Consider the following 18,630-nt stretch of genomic DNA (forward strand, 5'->3'; position numbering starts at 1 on the left):
TCTCAGTATTATATCAGGCGACAGAGAGACCCCACTTGTATAAAGAAATAAAAACCCCTGTTACTGTGGGGTTCTGTCTGTACCCCAAAACATCAATAAAGGGGAGACAAGAAACATTAATGTAGATAAAGGGGAGCAATCACTTACACAGCCTGGGCCTCCCTCCCTTTGGCAAATTACTTCTCTACATGTGAAATCTTTTCCTCCCCCGAACCCCAAGTTTTTGTGTTCCCCCTGCAAGTCCCCCCCCCCCGTTGTGTCGAATAGACTTTATATAACACACATTTATGTTGGGGCGTCTGGGAACCCCCAGTACAAACATCCCAGGTTCCTAGCACTGGTGTATAAAGCGCAAATGATTTTATTGTATTTTTATTCAGCACCAGTGGATCCCATTACTGCCACCTAGTGGCCCTACAATAATTAACACCATCCCCAGAATGAAACTAGTGTTCTTATTGGATAGAATGATTAAGCTCCACCTCCACTCAGAGTTAATTTAGTCTTTGCATTGGATAGAATGGTTAAGCCCCACCTCCAGGCAGAATGGAACCAGTTTTCCCTTAATCCCCCCCAAACCAGCACACCCACCTGCACCTCTTTCCACCAATAAGAACTCAGGGACCCTCAAGATGGAGGATTAAGGGACAGAATCTTTATTTGCCCAGGAACAAAAGAACAGATGCCATCGGAGGGTTAATGTTTGCTCTGAATCTTACAGCAGCGGGCGGTGGTCCAGTCCATACCGGCACACTGACAGTGGCACGTAGATTTGGACTGGATGTCCCACGAGCCACAGCCCATCCCACAGGCGCAGGAGACCGCCGCCGTGTCTGCGGAGAGACAGAGCCATGAGGGTTATGTGCCGAGACCCCCAGAGCTGGGGTAGGGAGTATCATGGGGGCAGTTAGAGTGTTAGTTCAGCTTTATATTCTCAGTGTTTTACCCACTGCCATCGGGGGGCGCTCTCTTACTGCAAACTGCTTTCCATGCAAGTCAATGGCCGACTGGTGTCACTGAGACAAACTACAGGGGGCTTCGCATTGCACCTTAGGGTGGGCTTTCTTTATACCCCCCACATTACAATTTATTGGGTGCATTTTGCAGTAAAATCAAGGTCCATAAGAGCACCTCTAGTTTTATATAACAAAAACCACCAAATCACAATGAACCCCCTTCCACCATGTGCTGTTGCCTAGCAACCAGAAGCGACATAAGACCCCCAGCCCCTGAGATATACAGAGGGGCCCCATGCACACAGTCAGGCTAAGGGCCCTATATGTGCCAGACCCCTGGGAGGAACGGCCTAAGCTCAATAGCCAATCTGCCCCCATGTTACATTGTGTGACTCCTCCCACTGCTTCCCACCTAGTGGCCCCGTGTTCGGCCCTGGACCCAAGGGCCCTGGTTACTGGAATCCCATAATAATGGGCAATGGCAGGGAGATGTGCTGGGGGGCTGCACCTTGGATAATTAGGGTGACCCAATGTCTCATTTCTCACCCCCCGCTGGGGCAATTTCTCACCTGCAGGGCAAGTGGCAGATGCTCCATTCCCGCGGGCATCGATGCAGTCGATCTCAGTTTTCTCCAGAGCCGACGCCACTGAAATGAGAGCGATTTACCCATAAAAACCCCATAGAACTAAGAGAAAATAAAGTTCCCCCACTGTACCCCCCCACTGTGCCTCCCCCACTGTACCCCCTCTACTGTGCCTCCCCCACTGTACCCCCTCCACTGTGCCTCCCCCACTGTACACCCCCCACTGTGCCTCCCCCACTGTACCCCCTCTACTGTGCCTCCCCCACTGTACCCCCTCCACTGTGCCTCCCCCACTGTACCCCCTCTACTGTGCCTCCCCCACTGTACCCACCCACTGTGCCTCCCCCACTGTACCCCCTCTACTGTGCCTCCCCCACTGTACCCCCTCTACTGTGCCTCCCCCACTGTACCCCCTCTACTGTGCCTCCCCTACTGTACCCCCTCTACTGTGCCTCCCCCCTGTACCCCCTCTACTGTGCCTCCCCTACTGTACCCCCTCTACTGTGCCTCCCCTACTGTACCCCCTCTACTGTGCCTCCCCCACTGTACCCCCTCTACTGTGCCTCCCCCACTGTATCCCCTCTACTGTGCTTCCCCCACTGTACCCCCTCTACTGTGCCTCCCCCACTGTACCCCCTCTACTGTGCCTCCCCCACTGTACCCCCTCTACTGTGCTTCCCCCACTGTACCCCCTCTACTGTGCCTCCCCCACTGTACCCCCTCTACTGTGCCTCCCCCACTGCACCCCCTCTACTGTGCCTCCCCCACTGTACCCCCTCTACTGTGGCCTCCCCACTGTACCCCCTCTACTGTGCCTCCCCCACTGTACCCCCTCTACTGTGCCTCCCCCACTGTACCCCCTCTACTGTGCCTCCCCCACTGTACCCCCTCTACTGTGCCTCCCCCACTGTACCCCCTCAACTGTGCCTCCCCCCTGTACCCCACCACTGTGCCTCCCCCACTGTACCCCCTCTACTGTGCTTCCCCCACTGTACCCCACCACTGTGCCTCCCCCCTGTACCCCCTCTACTGTGCCTCCCCCACTGTACCCCCTCTACTGTGCCTCCCCCACTGAACCCCCTCTACTGTGCCTCCCCCCCTGTACCCCACCACTGTGCCTCCCCTACTGTACCCCCTCTACTGTGCCTCCCCCATTGTACCCCCTCTACTGTGCCTCCCCTACTGTACCCCCTCTACTGTGCCTCCCCCACTGAACCCCCTCTACTGTGCCTCCCCCCCTGTACCCCACCACTGTGCCTCCCCCCTGTACCCCCTCTACTGTGCCTCCCCTACTGTACCCCCTCTACTGTGCCTCCCCCACTGTACCCCCTCTACTGTGCCTCCCCTACTGTACCCCCTCTACTGTGCCTCCCCCCTGTACCCCCTCTACTGTGCCTCCCCTACTGTACCCCCTCTACTGTGCCTCCCCTACTGTACCCCCTCTACTGTGCCTCCCCCACTGTACCCCCTCTACTGTGCCTCCCCCACTGTATCCCCTCTACTGTGCTTCCCCCACTGTACCCCCTCTACTGTGCCTCCCCCACTGTACCCCCTCTACTGTGCCTCCCCCACTGCTACCCCCTCTACTGTGCTTCCCCCACTGTACCCCCTCTACTGTGCCTCCCCCACTGTACCCCCTCTACTGTGCCTCCCCCACTGCACCCCCTCTTACTGTGCCTCCCCCACTGTACCCCCTCTACTGTGCCTCCCCCACTGTACCCCCTCTACTGTGCCTCCCCCACTGTACCCCCTCTACTGTGCCTCCCCCACTGTACCCCCTCTACTGTGCCTCCCCCACTGTACCCCCTCTACTGTGCCTCCCCCACTGTACCCCCTCAACTGTGCCTCCCCCCTGTACCCCACCCACTGTGCCTCCCCCACTGTACCCCCTCTACTGTGCTTCCCCCCACTGTACCCCACCACTGTGCCTCCCCCCTGTACCCCCTCTACTGTGCTTCCCCCACTGTACCCCACCACTGTGCCTCCCCCCTGTACCCCCTCTACTGTGCCTCCCCCACTGTACCCCCTCTACTGTGCCTCCCCCACTGAACCCCCTCTACTGTGCCTCCCCCCCTGTACCCCACCACTGTGCCTCCCCTACTGTACCCCCTCTACTGTGCCTCCCCCATTGTACCCCCTCTACTGTGCCTCCCCTACTGTACCCCCTCTACTGTGCCTCCCCCACTGAACCCCCTCTACTGTGCCTCCCCCCTGTACCCCACCACTGTGCCTCCCCCCTGTACCCCCTCTACTGTGCCTCCCCTACTGTACCCCCCTCTACTGTGCCTCCCCCACTGTACCCCCTCTACTGTGCCTCCCCTACTGTACCCCCTCTACTGTGCCTCCCCCCTGTACCCCCTCTACTGTGCCTCCCCTACTGTACCCCCTCTACTGTGCCTCCCCTACTGTACCCCCTCTACTGTGCCTCCCCCACTGTACCCCCTCTACTGTGCCTCCCCCACTGTATCCCTCTACTGTGCTTCCCCCACTGTACCCCCTCTACTGGTGCCTCCCCCACTGTACCCCCTCTACTGTGCCTCCCCCACTGTACCCCCTCTACTGTGCTTCCCCCACTGTACCCCCTCTACTGTGCCTCCCCCACTGTACCCCCCTCTACTGTGCCTCCCCCACTGCACCCCCTCTACTGTGCCTCCCCCACTGTACCCCCTCTACTGTGCCTCCCCCACTGTACCCCCTCTACTGTGCCTCCCCCACTGTACCCCCTCTACTGTGCCTCCCCCACTGTACCCCCTCTACTGTGCCTCCCCCACTGTACCCCCTCTACTGTGCCTCCCCCACTGTACCCCCTCAACTGTGCCTCCCCCCTGTACCCCACCACTGTGCCTCCCCCACTGTACCCCCTCTACTGTGCTTCCCCCACTGTACCCCCTCTACTGTGCCTCCCCCACTGTACCCCCTCTACTGTGCCTCCCACACTGAACCCCCTCTACTGTGCCTCCCCCCCTGTACCCCACCACTGTGCCTCCCCCCTGTACCCCCTCTACTGTTCCTCCCCCACTGTACCCCCTCTACTGTGCTTCCCCCACTGTACCCCCTCTACTGTGCCTCCCCCACTGTACCCCCTCTACTGTGCCTCCCCCACTGCACCCCCTCTACTGCGCCTCCCCCACTGTACCCCCTCTACTGCTCCTCCCCCACTGTACCCCCTCTACTGTGCCTCCCCCACTGTACCCCCTCTACTGTGCCTCCCCCACTGTACCCCCTCTACTGCTCCTCCCCCACTGTACCCCCTCTACTGTGCCTCCCCCACTGTACCCCCTCTACTGTGCCTCCCCCACTGTACCCCCTCTACTGTGCCTCCCCCACTGTACCCCCTCTACTGTGCCTCCCCCACTGTACCCCCTCTACTGCTCCTCCCCCACTGTACCCCCTCTACTGTGCCTCCCCCACTGTACCCCCTCTACTGTGCCTCCCCCACTGTACCCCCTCTACTGCTCCTCCCCCACTGTACCCCCTCTACTGTGCCTTCCCCACTGTACCCCCTCTACTGTGCCTTCCCCACTGTACCCCCTCTACTGTGCCTCCCCCACTGTACCCCCTCTACTGTGCCTTCCCCACTGTACCCCCTCTACTGTGCCTCCCCACTGTACCCCCTCTACTGTGCTGAGGTACCCACTGTACCCCCTCTACTGTGCCTCCCCCACTGTACCCCCTCTACTGTGCCTCCTCACTTTAACCCACCACTGTATCCACCCACTGTGCCTCCCCCACTGTACCCCCCCACTGTACCCACCCCCCTGTTCCTCCCCCACTGTACCCCACCACACTGTACCCACCCACTGTTCCTCCCGCACTGTGCCCACTCCCACTGTACCCCCCCACTGTACCAACCCATTGTGCCTCCCCCACTGTACCCACCCATTGTACCCACCCACTGTGCCTCCCCCACTGTACCCACCCACTGTTCCTCCCCCACTGTACCACCCCCACTGTACCCACCCAATGTGCCTCCCCCACTGTGCCTCCCCCACTGTACAAACCCACTGTGCCTCCCCCACTGTACCCACCCCCTGTTCCTCCCCCCCTGAACCCCACCACACTGTACCCACCCACTGTTCCTCCCCCACTGTGCCCACTTCCACTGTACCCCCCACTGTACCAACCCATTGTGCCTCCCCCACTGTACCCCCCCACAGTAGCCCCCACTGTGCCTCCCCCACTGTACCCCCCCACTGTGCCTCCCCCACTGTGCCTCCCCCACTGTACCCACCCCCCTGTACCTCCCCCACTGTACCCCACCACACTGTGCCCACTCCCACTGTACCCCCCCACTGTACCAACCCATTGTGCCTCCCCCACTGTACCCACCCATTGTACCCACCCACTGTGCCTCCCCCACTGTACCCACCCACTGTTCCTCCCCCACTGTGCCCACCCCCACTGTAACCACCCACTGTGCCTCCCCCACTGAACCCACCCACTGTTCCTCCCCCACTGTGCCCACCCCCACTGTACCCACCCACTGTGGCTTCCCCACTGTACACCCCACTGTGCCTCCCCCACTGTACCCACCCACTGTGCCTCCCCCATTGTACCCCCCCACTGTACCCACCCACTGTGCCTCCCCCACTGTACCCACCCCCCTGTGCCTCCCCCACTGTACCAACCCATTGTTCCTCCCCCACTGTGCCCACCCCCACTGTACCCACCCACTGTGGCTTCCCCACTGTACACCCCACTGTGCCTCCCCCACTGTACCCACCCACTGTGCCTCCCCCATTGTACCCCCCCACTGTACCCACCCACTGTGCCTCCCCCACTGTACCCACCCCCCTGTGCCTCCCCCACTGTACCAACCCATTGTGCCTCCCCCACTGTACCCACCCATTGTACCCACCCACTGTGCCTCCCCCACTTGTACCCAACCCCCCTGTGCCTCCCCCACTGTACCCAACCCCCCTGTGCCTCCCCCACTGTACCCACCCCCCTGTGCCTCCCCCACTGTTCTTCCCCACTGTGCCCCCCCCACTGTACCCCCCCACTGTGCCTCCCCCACTGTACCCACCCCCCTGTGCCTCCCCCACTGTTCCTCCCCCACTGTACCCCCCACTGTCCCTCCCCCCTCTATACCCACCCCCCTGTGCCTCCCCCACTGTTTCTCCCCCCACTGTGCCTCCCCCACTGTGCCCCCCCACTGTTCCTCCCCCACTGTGCCTCCCCCACTGTACCCACCCCCTGTGCCTCCCCCACTGTACCCACCCATTGTACCCACCCACTGTACCCCCCCACTGTACCCAACCACTGTACCCACCCCCCTGTGCCTCCCCCACTGTACCCACCCACTGTACCCACCCCCCTGTGCCTCCCCCACTGTGACCCCCACTGTACCCCCCACTGTGCCTCCCCCACTGTACCCACCCCCCTGTGCCTCCCCCACTGTTCCTCCCCCACTGTACCCACCCCCCTGTGCCTCCCCACTGTTCCTCCCCCACTGTGCCTCCCCCACTGTACCCACCCACTGTACCCCCCCACTGTACCCACCCCCCTGTGCCTCCCCCACTGTACCCCCCCACTGTGCCTCCCCCACTGTACCCCCCACTGTGCCTCCCCCACTGTACCCACCCCCCTGTGCCTCCCCCACTGTTCCTCCCCCACTGTAGCCCCCACTGTGCCTCCCCCACTGTACCCACCCACTGTTCCTCCCCCACTGTGCCCACCCACCCACTGTTCCTCCCCCCTGTGCCTCCCCCACTGTTCCCACCCACTGATCCTCCCCCACTGTGCCTCCCCCACTGTACCCACCCCCCTGTGCCTCCCCCACTGTTCCTCCCCCACTGTACCCCCCCACTGTGCCTCCCCCACTGTATCCACCCCCCTGTGCCTCCCCCACTGTTCTTCCCCCACTGTGCCCCCCCCACTGTTCCTCCCCACTGTACCCCCCCACTGTGCCTCCCCCACTGTACCCCCCACTGTGCCTCCCCCACTGTACCCACCCCCCTGTGCCTCCCCCACTGTTCCTCCCCCACTGTGCCTCCCCCACTGTACCCCCCCACTGTGCCTCCCCCACTGTACCCCCCACTGTGCTCCCCACTGTACCACCCCCCTGTGCCTCCCCCACTGTTCCTCCCCCACTGTAGCCCCCACTGTGCCTCCCCCACTGTACCCACCCACTGTTCCTCCCCCACTGTGCCCACCCACCCACTGTTCCTCCCCCTGTGCCTCCCCCACTGTGCCTCCCCCACTGATCCTCCCCCACTGTACCCACCCCCCTGTGCCTCCCCCACTGTTCCTCCCCCACTGTACCCCCCCACTGTGCCTCCCCCACTGTATCCACCCCCCTGTGCCTCCCCCACTGTTCTTCCCCCACTGTGCCCCCCCCACTGTACCCCCCACTGTGCCTCCCCCACTGTACCCACCCCCCTGTGCCTCCCCCACTGTTCCTCCCCCACTGTACCCACCCCCCTGTGCCCCCCCACTGTACCCCCCCCTGTGCCTCCCCCACTGTTCCTCCCCCACTGTGCCTCCCCCACTGTACCCACCCATTGTACCCACCCACTGTACCCCCCCACTGTACCCCCCCACTGTCCCTCCCCCACTGTACCCACCCACTGTACCCACCCCCCTGTGCCTCCCCCACTGTGACCCCCACTGTACCCACCCACTGTACCCCCCCACTGTGCCTCCCCCACTGTACCCACCCCCCTGTGCCTCCCCCACTGTTCCTCCCCCACTGTACCCCCCACTGTGCCTCCCCCACTGTACCCCCCCACTGTGCCTCCCCCACTGTACCCACCCCCCTGTGCCTCCCCCACTGTGCCTCCCCCACTGTACCCACCCACTGTTCCTCCCCCACTGTGCCCACCCACCCACTGTTCCTCCCCCCTGTGCCTCCCCCACTGTTCCCACCCACTGATCCTCCCCACTGTGCCTCCCCCACTGTACCCACCCCCCTGTGCCTCCCCCACTGTACCCCCCCACTGTGCCTCCCCCACTGTATCCACCCCCCTGTGCCTCCCCCACTGTTCTTCCCCCACTGTGCCCTCCCCACTGTTCCTCCCCCACTGTTCCTCCCCCACTGTACCCCCCCACTGTGCCTCCCCCACTGTACCCACCCCCCTGTGCCTCCCCCACTGTTCCTCCCCCACTGTGCCTCCCCCACTGTTCCTCCCCCACTGTACCCCCCCACTGTGCCTCCCCCACTGTACCCCCCCACTGTGCCTCCCCCACTGTACCCACCCCCCTGTGCCTCCCCACTGTTCCTCCCCCACTGTAGCCCCCACTGTGCCTCCCCCACTGTACCCACCCACTGTTCCTCCCCCACTGTGCCCACCCACCCACTGTTCCTCCCCCTGTGCCTCCCCCACTGTGCCTCCCCCACTGATCCTCCCCCACTGTGCCTCCCCCACTGTACCCACCCCCTGTGCCTCCCCCACTGTTCCTCCCCCACTGTACCCCCCCACTGTGCCTCCCCCACTGTATCCACCCCCCTGTGCCTCCCCCACTGTTCTTCCCCCACTGTGCCCCCCCACTGTGCCTCCCCCACTGTACCCACCCCCCTGTGCCTCCCCCACTGTTCCTCCCCCACTGTACCCACCCCCCTGTGCCCCCCCCACTGTACCCCCCCCTGTGCCTCCCCCACTGTTCCTCCCCCACTGTGCCTCCCCCACTGTACCCACCCATTGTACCCACCCACTGTACCCCCCCACTGTACCCCCCACTGTCCCTCCCCCACTGTACCCACCCACTGTACCCACCCCCCTGTGCCTCCCCCACTGTGACCCCCACTGTACCCCCCACTGTGCCTCCCCCACTGTACCCACCCCACTGTTCCTCCCCCACTGTATCCCCCACTGTACCCACCCACTGTTCCTCCCCCACTGTGCCCACCCACCCACTGTGCCTCCCCCACTGTACCCCCCCCCACTGTGCCTCCCCCACTGTACCCACCCCCCTGTGCCTCCCCCACTGTTCCTCCCCCAGAGTACCCACCCACTGTGCCTCCCTAACTGTACCTACCCACTGTTCCTCCCCCACTGTGCCCACCCCCATTGTACCCCCCCACTGGGCCCACCCCCACTGTACCTACTATGTTAGCTGCCGAATCAGTGTAAGGGAAGAATGGGCCCCGTGTCTGGGCACCTTAACCTTCTGCACAGTGGGACCCCGGATTTACGCTAAGGGGGGTCTAGTGCCACTGGGGGCCCTTCCTGCAGAATCCCACAGGGAATGGGGCTTTAATTTAGTGCCAGGTCAGTGCTTGGGGGCTTTAGTGGAAGTGGAAAGGGGGCAGCAGTAATTATCGTTACCCATAGATTTAATGAGGCTGTTGAACCCAATCAGATCAGTGATGGAGCAGTCATTGGCCCCGCCCATGTCGATTGCAGGAACCAGAACCAGAACCAGGAGAACGAGAGTCAGACGCAGCTTCATCTTCCCAATCCTTCCCCAGCGTCACCTAATGTCACCCCTGTAATAAACAAGGTTACAGATAGCACCCTGTGCCCACACTGCCCTGTAATAAACAAGGTTACAGATAGCACCCAGCACCCTGTGCCCTGCACCCAGCACCCTGTGCCCACACTGCCCTGTAATAAACAAGGTTACAGATAGCACCCTGTGCCCACACTGCCCTGTAATAAACAAGGTTACAGATAGCACCCAGCACCCTGTGCCCTGCACCCAGCACCCTGTGCCCACACTGCCCTGTAATAAACAAGGTTACAGATAGCACCCAGCACCCTGTGCCCTGCACCCAGCACCCTGTGCCCTCACTGCCCTGTAATAAACAAGGTTACAGATAGCACCCAGCACCCTGTGCCCTGCACCCAGCACCCTGTGCCCTCACTGCCCTGTAATAAACAAGGTTACAGATAGCACCCAGCACCCTGTGCCCTCACTGCCCTGTAATAAACAAGATTACAGATAGCACCCAGCACCCTGTGCCCACACTGCCCTGTAATAAACAAGATTACAGATAGCACCCAGCACCCTGTGCCCACACTGCCCTGTAATAAACAAGATTACAGATAGCACCCAACACCCTGTGCCCACACTGCCCTGTAATAAACAAGATTACAGATAGCACCCAGCACCCTGTGCCCACACTGCCCTGTAATAAACAAGGTTACAGATAGCACCCAACACCCTGTGCCCACACTGCCCTGTAATAAACAAGGTTACAGATAGCACCCAACACCCTGTGCCCACACTGCCCTGTAATAAACAAGATTACAGATAGCACCCAACACCCTGTGCCCACACTGCCCAGTAACAAATAAGATTACAGGTGGCACCCAGCACCCTGTGCCCACACTGCCCTGTAATAAACAAGATTACAGATAGCACCCAACACCCTGTGCCCACACTGCCCAGTAATGCCCTATGTATCTCTCCAATCCCCACAGTACTATATGGGTTCCCCCCAAGCCCCCCTGTACCTGCGGGTGGGTTTCCTCTCCTTGTACTGATCCATTCTGTCACAGTGACCCCACACAACCAATGCCAGTAGGGGCCAAAGTGCCAGAGCAGGGCTGTGATTGGCTAGTGTGTGCGCTTAATAGCCAATAGGCAGAGGGAAACCCACTCATACTGACAATTCCCTGTTTATTTCATATTCTCACCTTTACTAATTGTTACACTCGTTACATTAATCTACTAACATTGTGGCCCCAAAAGTATCTCAGTACCAGTCACACCCGTCAGTATAGCCCCCCCCATGCCCCTCGCTGGCACTGCCCCCCCCGTCAGTATAGCCCCCCCATGCCCCTCGCTGGCACTGCCCCCCCACAAACAGCACTTACCTCTCCTTCCCAGAACAGAGTATGAGGCTCCCCGGGGCGGGGTGGCAATAAGTAGTAGGGGGGGAGTGGCAATAAGTAGGGGGGAGTGGCAATAAGTAGTGGGGGGTGGCAGTAAGTAGTAGGGGGGAGTGGCAATAGGCAGTGGGGGGAGTGGCAATAAGTAGTAGGGGGGAGTGGCAATAAGTAGTAGGGGGGAGTGGCAATAAGAAGTAGGGGGGAGTGGCAATAAGTAGTTGGGGGGAGTGGCAATAAGTAGTAGGGGGGAGTGGCAATAAGTAGTAGGGGGAAGTGGAAATAAGTAGTTGGGGGAGTGGCAATAAGTAGTGGGGGGGTGGCAATAAATAGTAGGGGGGGCAGAGGAGGAGAGGAAATGAAACTGATATGGGATTAACCCTTCCACCCCATACAGGGTGATGCAATAAATTATTATCTCATAGATTCATGTGAGAACCTGTGGGAAAAATACACAGAACCCTCCGGCTCCTTCCGACCCAGCATTAACCATTTGTGGGTGTGACAGAACCAGTTGTATAAGTTGGAGGGAAAACATGAAATATTGTGGTTAGGCTGAAATGCACCCCCTGCCCCCTCCTACCTGTTATAGCAAATGCATTGTGTAGGTTAATCTCATCTAGGTGTGTAGTGAATTACCCCACAGAGAAATAAAACACTGGTGAGTCCCCGTGCTGTCCCTACAATATCTCCCAGATGGAGGGGTCCCCCATTGTGTAATGTTACAGGGACCGGGGCCTTGAGAGAGGTTGGTTGGAACTTAGAATTAAAGGAAAAGCAGGGGGGTAAACATTTGGGGTAAACATTGAGTCCTAATTGGGACAGATACCAATTAGAACTCTAAAATAAAATTTTTCTTTCTTATTATGGACATTTTGCTTTATGGGAATTGGCTAGTGAGGCTGCTGGGAACCTGTGTAGGCCCCCAGCAGGCTCACTATTTGGGAAGGGGGAGAAATGTGACATAACCAGTTGTATAAGTTGGAGGGAAAACATGAAATATTGTGGTTATGCTGAAATGTACCCCCTGCCCCCCCCCCCTACCTGTTGTAGCAAATGCATTGTGTAGGTTAATCTCATCTAGGTGTGTATTGTGTGTAGCCAGCCGGCTCTGTCTGGCCCTCCCCATGTAATTGCCCCTATTGTGAGGGCACACAGAGCCAGACTCCATAGTGACACAATACACATAGTTACCCCTTGTGAGAGCAGTGCTTTTTGTCTGGGGTGTAACCTTAGCTACGGCAGGACCCCCTCCCCTGTGTTCCCTGGAATCTACCTTAGCTGCGGCAAGAAGATTCCCCCCAACTGTGTGTATTTCCCTACTCCCTAAGGAACAAGAGTGCAGGCTGGCTACCACCTACTGGCTTATGGGAACCTGCTGATGGCTACTTGCCATTTCTCCAATAAACGCCTCATCCTGTGATACCAACTGTTTGCTCTTTGGGTCCTGCCCTATGTCTGGGAACTCACGGCCCTGAGGTTGTGACATAATTTGGTGGCAGCAGTGGCATAGGATCCCAGGACCCAACTGGCACCATGAGCACCCCACCTGGATTCTACGCTGACCCATTGGATCCCTTCGCTTGCATGGATTACTCCTGGACTCCAGAGATCCCTACTGATCCCAGAGAGAGGACCCTGTTCTGGCTGAGATGTGAGTCACTGGGACTATCTGGGGATGAGGGTCTGGCATATGGAGTAGGGCAGTTAGTGGCAGGAGAGGCAGACCTGGAGGATGGGTACTATGTTCTGCAGCGCACCATGCACCAACCAGGTGGGAGATATTGGCACAGTCCCTATACAGTGCTCCCGCTTCCCTGTAGCTTGGCGGAATGGCACGGCCAATGGGAGAGGCTGAATTTCTGTGACTATAGCACCTTTGTGGGTAACCCAGAGGGGGAATTCCATACCCTCTATGCACAGCGCTTCTTTTATATAGGAATGAATGATACAGAGGAACGGAGGGACTGGCTTGCTGACCTGGTGTATCAGGAACTGGAATTGATAAAAGAGTATGGAAGTATCCAGGAATTGGAAAACCAACGCAAGGAAGCACTGAGGGTATGTGCACCATCTTTTTGTAGTTTTCAGCAGGCACAGCCATGTCTTGGTACTGTAGGTCCAACAGACTTTCACTTACCCCCCAGTACAGTCAGTGCCGGGGTGGGGGAGGAACAAGAAGCTTCCCAAACAACTTTATTATGGTCCCCAAGGGAAATCCCTGTTTGTGAGGAGTCCAGTGGTTGTGTTACCCCTGAGCTGGTAGAACCGGAGAGTGGGTGCTGCCATTTTAAAGGCTTGGCAGAGGCTGAGGCCTCCCCTAGTGAAATCCCTGTTTGTTTAGAGTTCAGTGGTTGCGTTACCCCTGGGCTGGCAGAACCGGAGAGTGGGTGCTGCCATTTTAAAGGCTTGGCAGAGGCTGAGGCCTCCCCGAGTGAAAACCCTGTTTGTTTAGAGTTCAGTGGTTGTGTTACCCCTGGGCTGGCAGAACCGGAGAGTGGGTGCTGCCACTTTAAAGGCTTGGCAGAGGCTGAGGCCTCCCCAAGTGAAATCCCAGTCTGTATGGAGTCCAGTGGTTGTGTTACCCCTGGGCTGGCAGAACCGGAGAGTGGGTGCTGCCACTTTAAAGGCTTGGCAGAGGCTGAGGCCTCCCCAAGTGAAATCCCTAATTGTGTGGAGCCTGGAGCTGCTCAGTTTGAAAAAAGCTCCAAGGAGGGAAGAGATGAGGATTCCCCACTACCTGAGTTGTTGCTGGCTGGAGAGGAACAGGACCAAGAGGAAAGCATTGCTCAGGATTCCCCAATGTCTATCAGAGCAGTCAGTTCTGGGAATGGAGTAAGGGGCACCCCAAAAGCACAACGTGTAACCAGGGCAGTTGTTCCGGAAACCCCCTCTGGCAGACAACAAGGCCAGAGAATTACCCCACAGAGAAATAAAACACTGGTGAGTCCCCGTGCTGTCCCTACAATATCTCCCAGATGGAGGGGTCCCCCATTGTGTAATGTTACAGGGACCGGGGCCTTGAGAGAGGTTGGGTGGAACTTAGAATTAAAGGAAAAGCAGGGGGGTAAACATTTGTCTAATACTCTTTGGGGTCCACTGGTCATTGGGGTCACTTGAAGATGAGTCACCTTGGCCTGACTGCTTGGGGGGGGGATACAGACTGTACCACCTGGAATTGTTCCCTTCTCCCTGGAAGGCCCCTTTATTGTCCTGGAGGCCAGAACTGTGACATTACAGGGTCGCCCATATGGAGGAGAGAGGGTTAATGATGGCCACCCTGAAAAATCCCTCTTAGATCCTGTGGGTTCTGTTTACACCCCATCTTTTTATTCCTGTTTTGCCAATATGCCCCCCCCCCAAGGAACTAAAGACTTTTGCTCAGTGACTCTGCAAGCTGTCTGGGAAACTGCACCAACTGCTGCCCCCTACTGTGTGTGAGGGGCCCAGCCACTAAGGGCTGTCTGGGAGGGAAGAGATAACACTGTAACTCTGGGACAGATACCAATTAGGACTCTAAAATAACATTTTTCTTTCTTATTATGGACATTTTGCTTTATGGGAATTGGCTAGTGAGGCTGCTGGGAACCTGTGTAGGCCCCCAGCAGGCTCACTATTTGGGAAGGGGGAGAAATGTGACATAACCAGTTGTATAAGTTGGAGGGAAAACATGAAATATTGTGTTTATGCTGAAATGTACCCCCTGCCCCCTCCTACCTGTTGTAGCAAATGCATTGTGTAGGTTAATCTCATCTAGGTGTGTATTGTGTGTAGCCAGCCGGCTCTGTCTGGCCCTCCCCATGTAATTGCCCCTATTGTGAGGGCACACAGAGCCAGGACCCCATAGTGACACAATACACATAGTTACCCCTTGTGAGAGCAGTGCTCTGTCTGGTGGATACAATGGACTGAACTGGGCATGCTCCCTAGGTGGCTTCCCATAGGCCCAGTGGGATTAGCTATGATTGGCCCCTCTGGAAGCTGCCTTTGGGTTGGCAGAAGGAGTCAAATCCTGTTTTGATTTTACGACAGGGGCTGCTCCCTTTCTGGCTACAAAGGTGGCTGCCAAGAGTTCCAAAGAGCCTTTTGTCTGGGGTGTAACCTTAGCTACGGCAGGACCCCCTCCCCTGTGTTCCCTGGAATCTACCTTAGCTGGGGCAAGAAGATTCCCCCCAACTGTGTGTATTTCCCTACTCCCTAAGGAACAAGAGTGCAGGCTGGCTACCACCTACTGGCTTATGGGAACCTGCTGATGGCTACTTGCCATTTCTCCAATAAACGCCTCATCCTGTGATACCAACTGTTTGCTCTTTGGGTCCTGCCCTATGTCTGGGAACTCACGGCCCTGAGGTTGTGACATAATTTGGTGGCAGCGGTGGGATAGGATCCCAGGACCCAACTGGCACCATGAGCACCCCACCTGGATTCTACGCTGACCCATTGGATCTCTTCGCTTGCATGGATTACTCCTGGACTCCAGAGTGTCAGGAATCGGCGACGCTCCCTACCTGGCGTGCGGCGGCTTCCTTCCTCCCGGCGCGGCGAATCCAAGATGGCGGCGCCCAGGGCTCCACGTGGGCGCAAGGACGCCGGCGCGATGACGTCACGCGCTATGGCGCCAAATTCAAACTTAAAAGAACGCCAGTGACCCAGGTTCAATGCCCGAGTATAGCTCAATATTCCTATTGTGTTCCTGGGTTCCTAATTGCTTGCCTTCCTGTTGCTGTACCTTTGCCTGTTCCTGACCTTGAACCTTGCTGCCTGCCTCAAGTGACCTTTGCCTGGACCCGACCTCTCTATTGGATTACCCCGCATCTGTACTTCGCTCGGACTCGCTGGAAGCGGCCTTCCTCCTTGATCCTGACTTCACCCTCCCCGTGGGTGCCGAAGGCCCCCGCTGACATTATACTCGGGCCATGGATCCCGAGGAAGCGGTACTGGACGTCGGAAGAGCCCTTCGCGGGCTGGCGTCCCGTATGGAGGCGTATGAATCCCAGCAAGTCAGAATTGGGCAAGTACTTGATTCCATCTTGTCCCGTTTGCCCGCTACTCCCGCTGTCGCGGAAATTCCTCCTGCTGTGGTGGTTCCTCTGCCAGCAATGCCGCCAGCTCGTGAGCCACGAATACCTCCTCCTCCGCGCTACGGTGGCAATCCGCAGGCCTGCAGGGGATTCGTGACTCAATGCCAGATTCAGTTTGAATTCCAACCTTCCCAATTCTCCTGTGAGCGAGCGAAGGTGGGTTACGTTATGTCTCGTCTGGAGGGCAAACCACTGGAATGGGCAACTTCTCTCTGGGAGAGCCAGTCACCCCTGACATTTGATGTGAAGGAATTTCTACAGATGTTCAGAACCATCTTTGATGCCCCTGGTCGGGTCGCTACTGCCTCTTCACGCCTGCTGCAGATCCGCCAGGGCAGTCTCGGTGCCAGTGAGTATGCCATAGACTTTAGAACCCTCATGGCGGAAACTTCATGGAATGAGGAGGCTTATAAGGCAGTCTTCTACCAAGGCCTATCGTCCCGTCTGAAGGATGACCTGGTATCCAGAGATCTACCTGACTCCCTTGAAGATTTGATTGCTCTCGCTATTAAGGTGGACACTCGCCTGAAAGAACATCAGGCTGATAAAGAGCGGAATAAAAAGTCTCATCCAGTCCTGGCTCCGCGCTTCCAGAACCCTATGGTACCCCCGTCTTCTCCGCAGTTTACCACTTCCCCTTCGGAGGAACCCATGCAACTTGGGAAAGCTCGACTGTCTGCACAAGAGAAGCTTCGGAGACGCCTTTCCGGCCTATGTCTATACTGCGGCGGACAATCCCACTTAGCGGTTTCCTGCCCTGTCAAGCCGGGGAATACTCCTGCTTCAAGTAAGACTGTTGTTTCTTTTGCTGGTAGTATTGTTCCTAAGTCAGCGGAACAATCTCACCAATTTCATGTTCCTGTGCAGATCCGGCTGTCCTCCCAGACAATTCCAGTCTCAGCCTTCCTTGATTCCGGAGCTGCAGGAAACTTTATGGACTGGGCATTCGCAAAAGAGGTTGGCATTCCTCTCTTTCCAGTGACTCCTCCTATTCGGGTCTTTGCCATTGATGACAGACCCCTCTCCACGGACACCATCACTTTAACCACCAGTGAACTATCTGTCCAGATTGGAGCACTACATCTGGAAAAGATGTCATTCCTGATTATCCCATGTCCTTCGTCTCCTGTTGTGCTGGGGTTGCCATGGTTACGACTCCATAACCCCTCCATTGACTGGTCATCTGGTCAGATCTCCCGTTGGAGTCAGTACTGCCAAAGACATTGTTTAATTCCTCAGCCACTCCAGCGGGTTATAGTCTCCTCTACGAGTCTTTCAGCTCTACCCTCCGTCTACAGGGACTTCTCTGATGTTTTTTGCAAAAAGTCAGCAGAGTTTCTTCCCCCGCATCGGCGGTATGACTGCCCTATCGATCTCCTTCCTGGAACTATGCCACCCCGTGGGCGGACCTATCCCTTATCCCCTGCAGAGACGGCTGCCATGAAGGAGTATATCTCCGAGAACCTCCAGCGTGGATTTATCCGTCCTTCTACCTCTCCAGCAGGAGCTGGCTTTTTCTTTGTCGAAAAGAAGGACGGTGGACTCCGCCCCTGTATTGACTACCGGGGTCTCAATAAAATAACTGTTAAGAACAGATACCCGTTACCCCTTATTTCAGAACTTTTTGACCAACTTAAAGGGGCCAAGATTTTCTCTAAGTTGGATCTCCGCGGGGCTTATAATCTCATCAGAATCCGAGAGGGCGATGAGTGGAAGACGGCTTTCAATACCCGTGATGGGCATTACGAGTACCTCGTGATGCCCTTCGGCCTCTGCAACGCTCCAGCCGTCTTCCAAGAGTTCGTAAACGATATTTTTCGGGACCTCCTGGGGAAGTCTGTTGTCGTGTACCTGGATGACATCCTTATCTTCTCTCAAGATTTGGAGACCCATCGCTCCCAAGTCAAAGAAGCCCTTTCTCGCCTTAGAGAAAACTCTCTTTTCGCCAAGTTGGAGAAATGCACCTTCGAAGTACCAAAGATCTCCTTCCTGGGTTACATTATCTCGTCTAAGGGCTTCGAAATGGATCCTGCCAAGGTGTCTGCTATCCAGAAGTGGCCACTTCCCCAGAGTACCAAAGCAATCCAGAGGTTTATAGGATTTGCGAACTATTACCGCCAATTCATTAAAGGCTTTTCTTCCCGCATTTCTCCTATCCTTTCCCTCATCCGCAAAGGAGGGAGACCCAGTTGTTGGCCTCCTGTGGCCCTTGAAGCCTTCCAGTCCCTGAAGGATG

The 18,630-nt window shown here is 57.6% G+C and overlaps 1 protein-coding gene and 1 long non-coding RNA gene across 3 annotated transcripts in view; one reads left to right on the forward strand and one right to left on the reverse strand.

Moving 5' to 3' along the window:
* Nucleotides 1–633: 633 nt before the first annotated feature.
* Nucleotides 634–18,630, reverse strand: part of retn.1 — a 65,288-nt gene continuing 47,291 nt past the window's right edge. The window contains exons 1-4 of one of the 2 annotated variants that reach the window (XR_004220813.1): nucleotides 11,302–11,380; nucleotides 9,808–9,968; nucleotides 1,526–1,603; nucleotides 634–833 (exon numbers count right to left, since the gene is read on the reverse strand). This is a non-coding gene — a long non-coding RNA (resistin, gene 1). Of the gene's footprint in view, nucleotides 834–1,525; nucleotides 1,604–9,807; nucleotides 9,969–11,301; nucleotides 11,381–18,630 lie in introns of those variants that run through there. The other variant, XR_004220814.1, reaches the window with a different exon arrangement.
* LOC116408246 lies at nucleotides 12,727–14,957 on the forward strand. The gene has a single exon (XM_031895022.1). The coding sequence runs from the start codon at nucleotides 12,850–12,852 to the stop codon at nucleotides 14,431–14,433; it is 1,584 nt and encodes a 527-aa protein (XP_031750882.1). The 5' UTR covers nucleotides 12,727–12,849; the 3' UTR covers nucleotides 14,434–14,957.

This window comes from Xenopus tropicalis, chromosome 1 (assembly GCF_000004195.4).
Source record: "Xenopus tropicalis strain Nigerian chromosome 1, UCB_Xtro_10.0, whole genome shotgun sequence".
Taxonomy (NCBI): domain Eukaryota; kingdom Metazoa; phylum Chordata; class Amphibia; order Anura; family Pipidae; genus Xenopus; species Xenopus tropicalis.

Coding starts and splice junctions, on each gene's coding strand:
- LOC116408246 (XM_031895022.1), top strand. CDS start 12,850: ATGAGCACCCCACCTGGATTCTACGCTGACCCATTGGATCCCTTCGCT.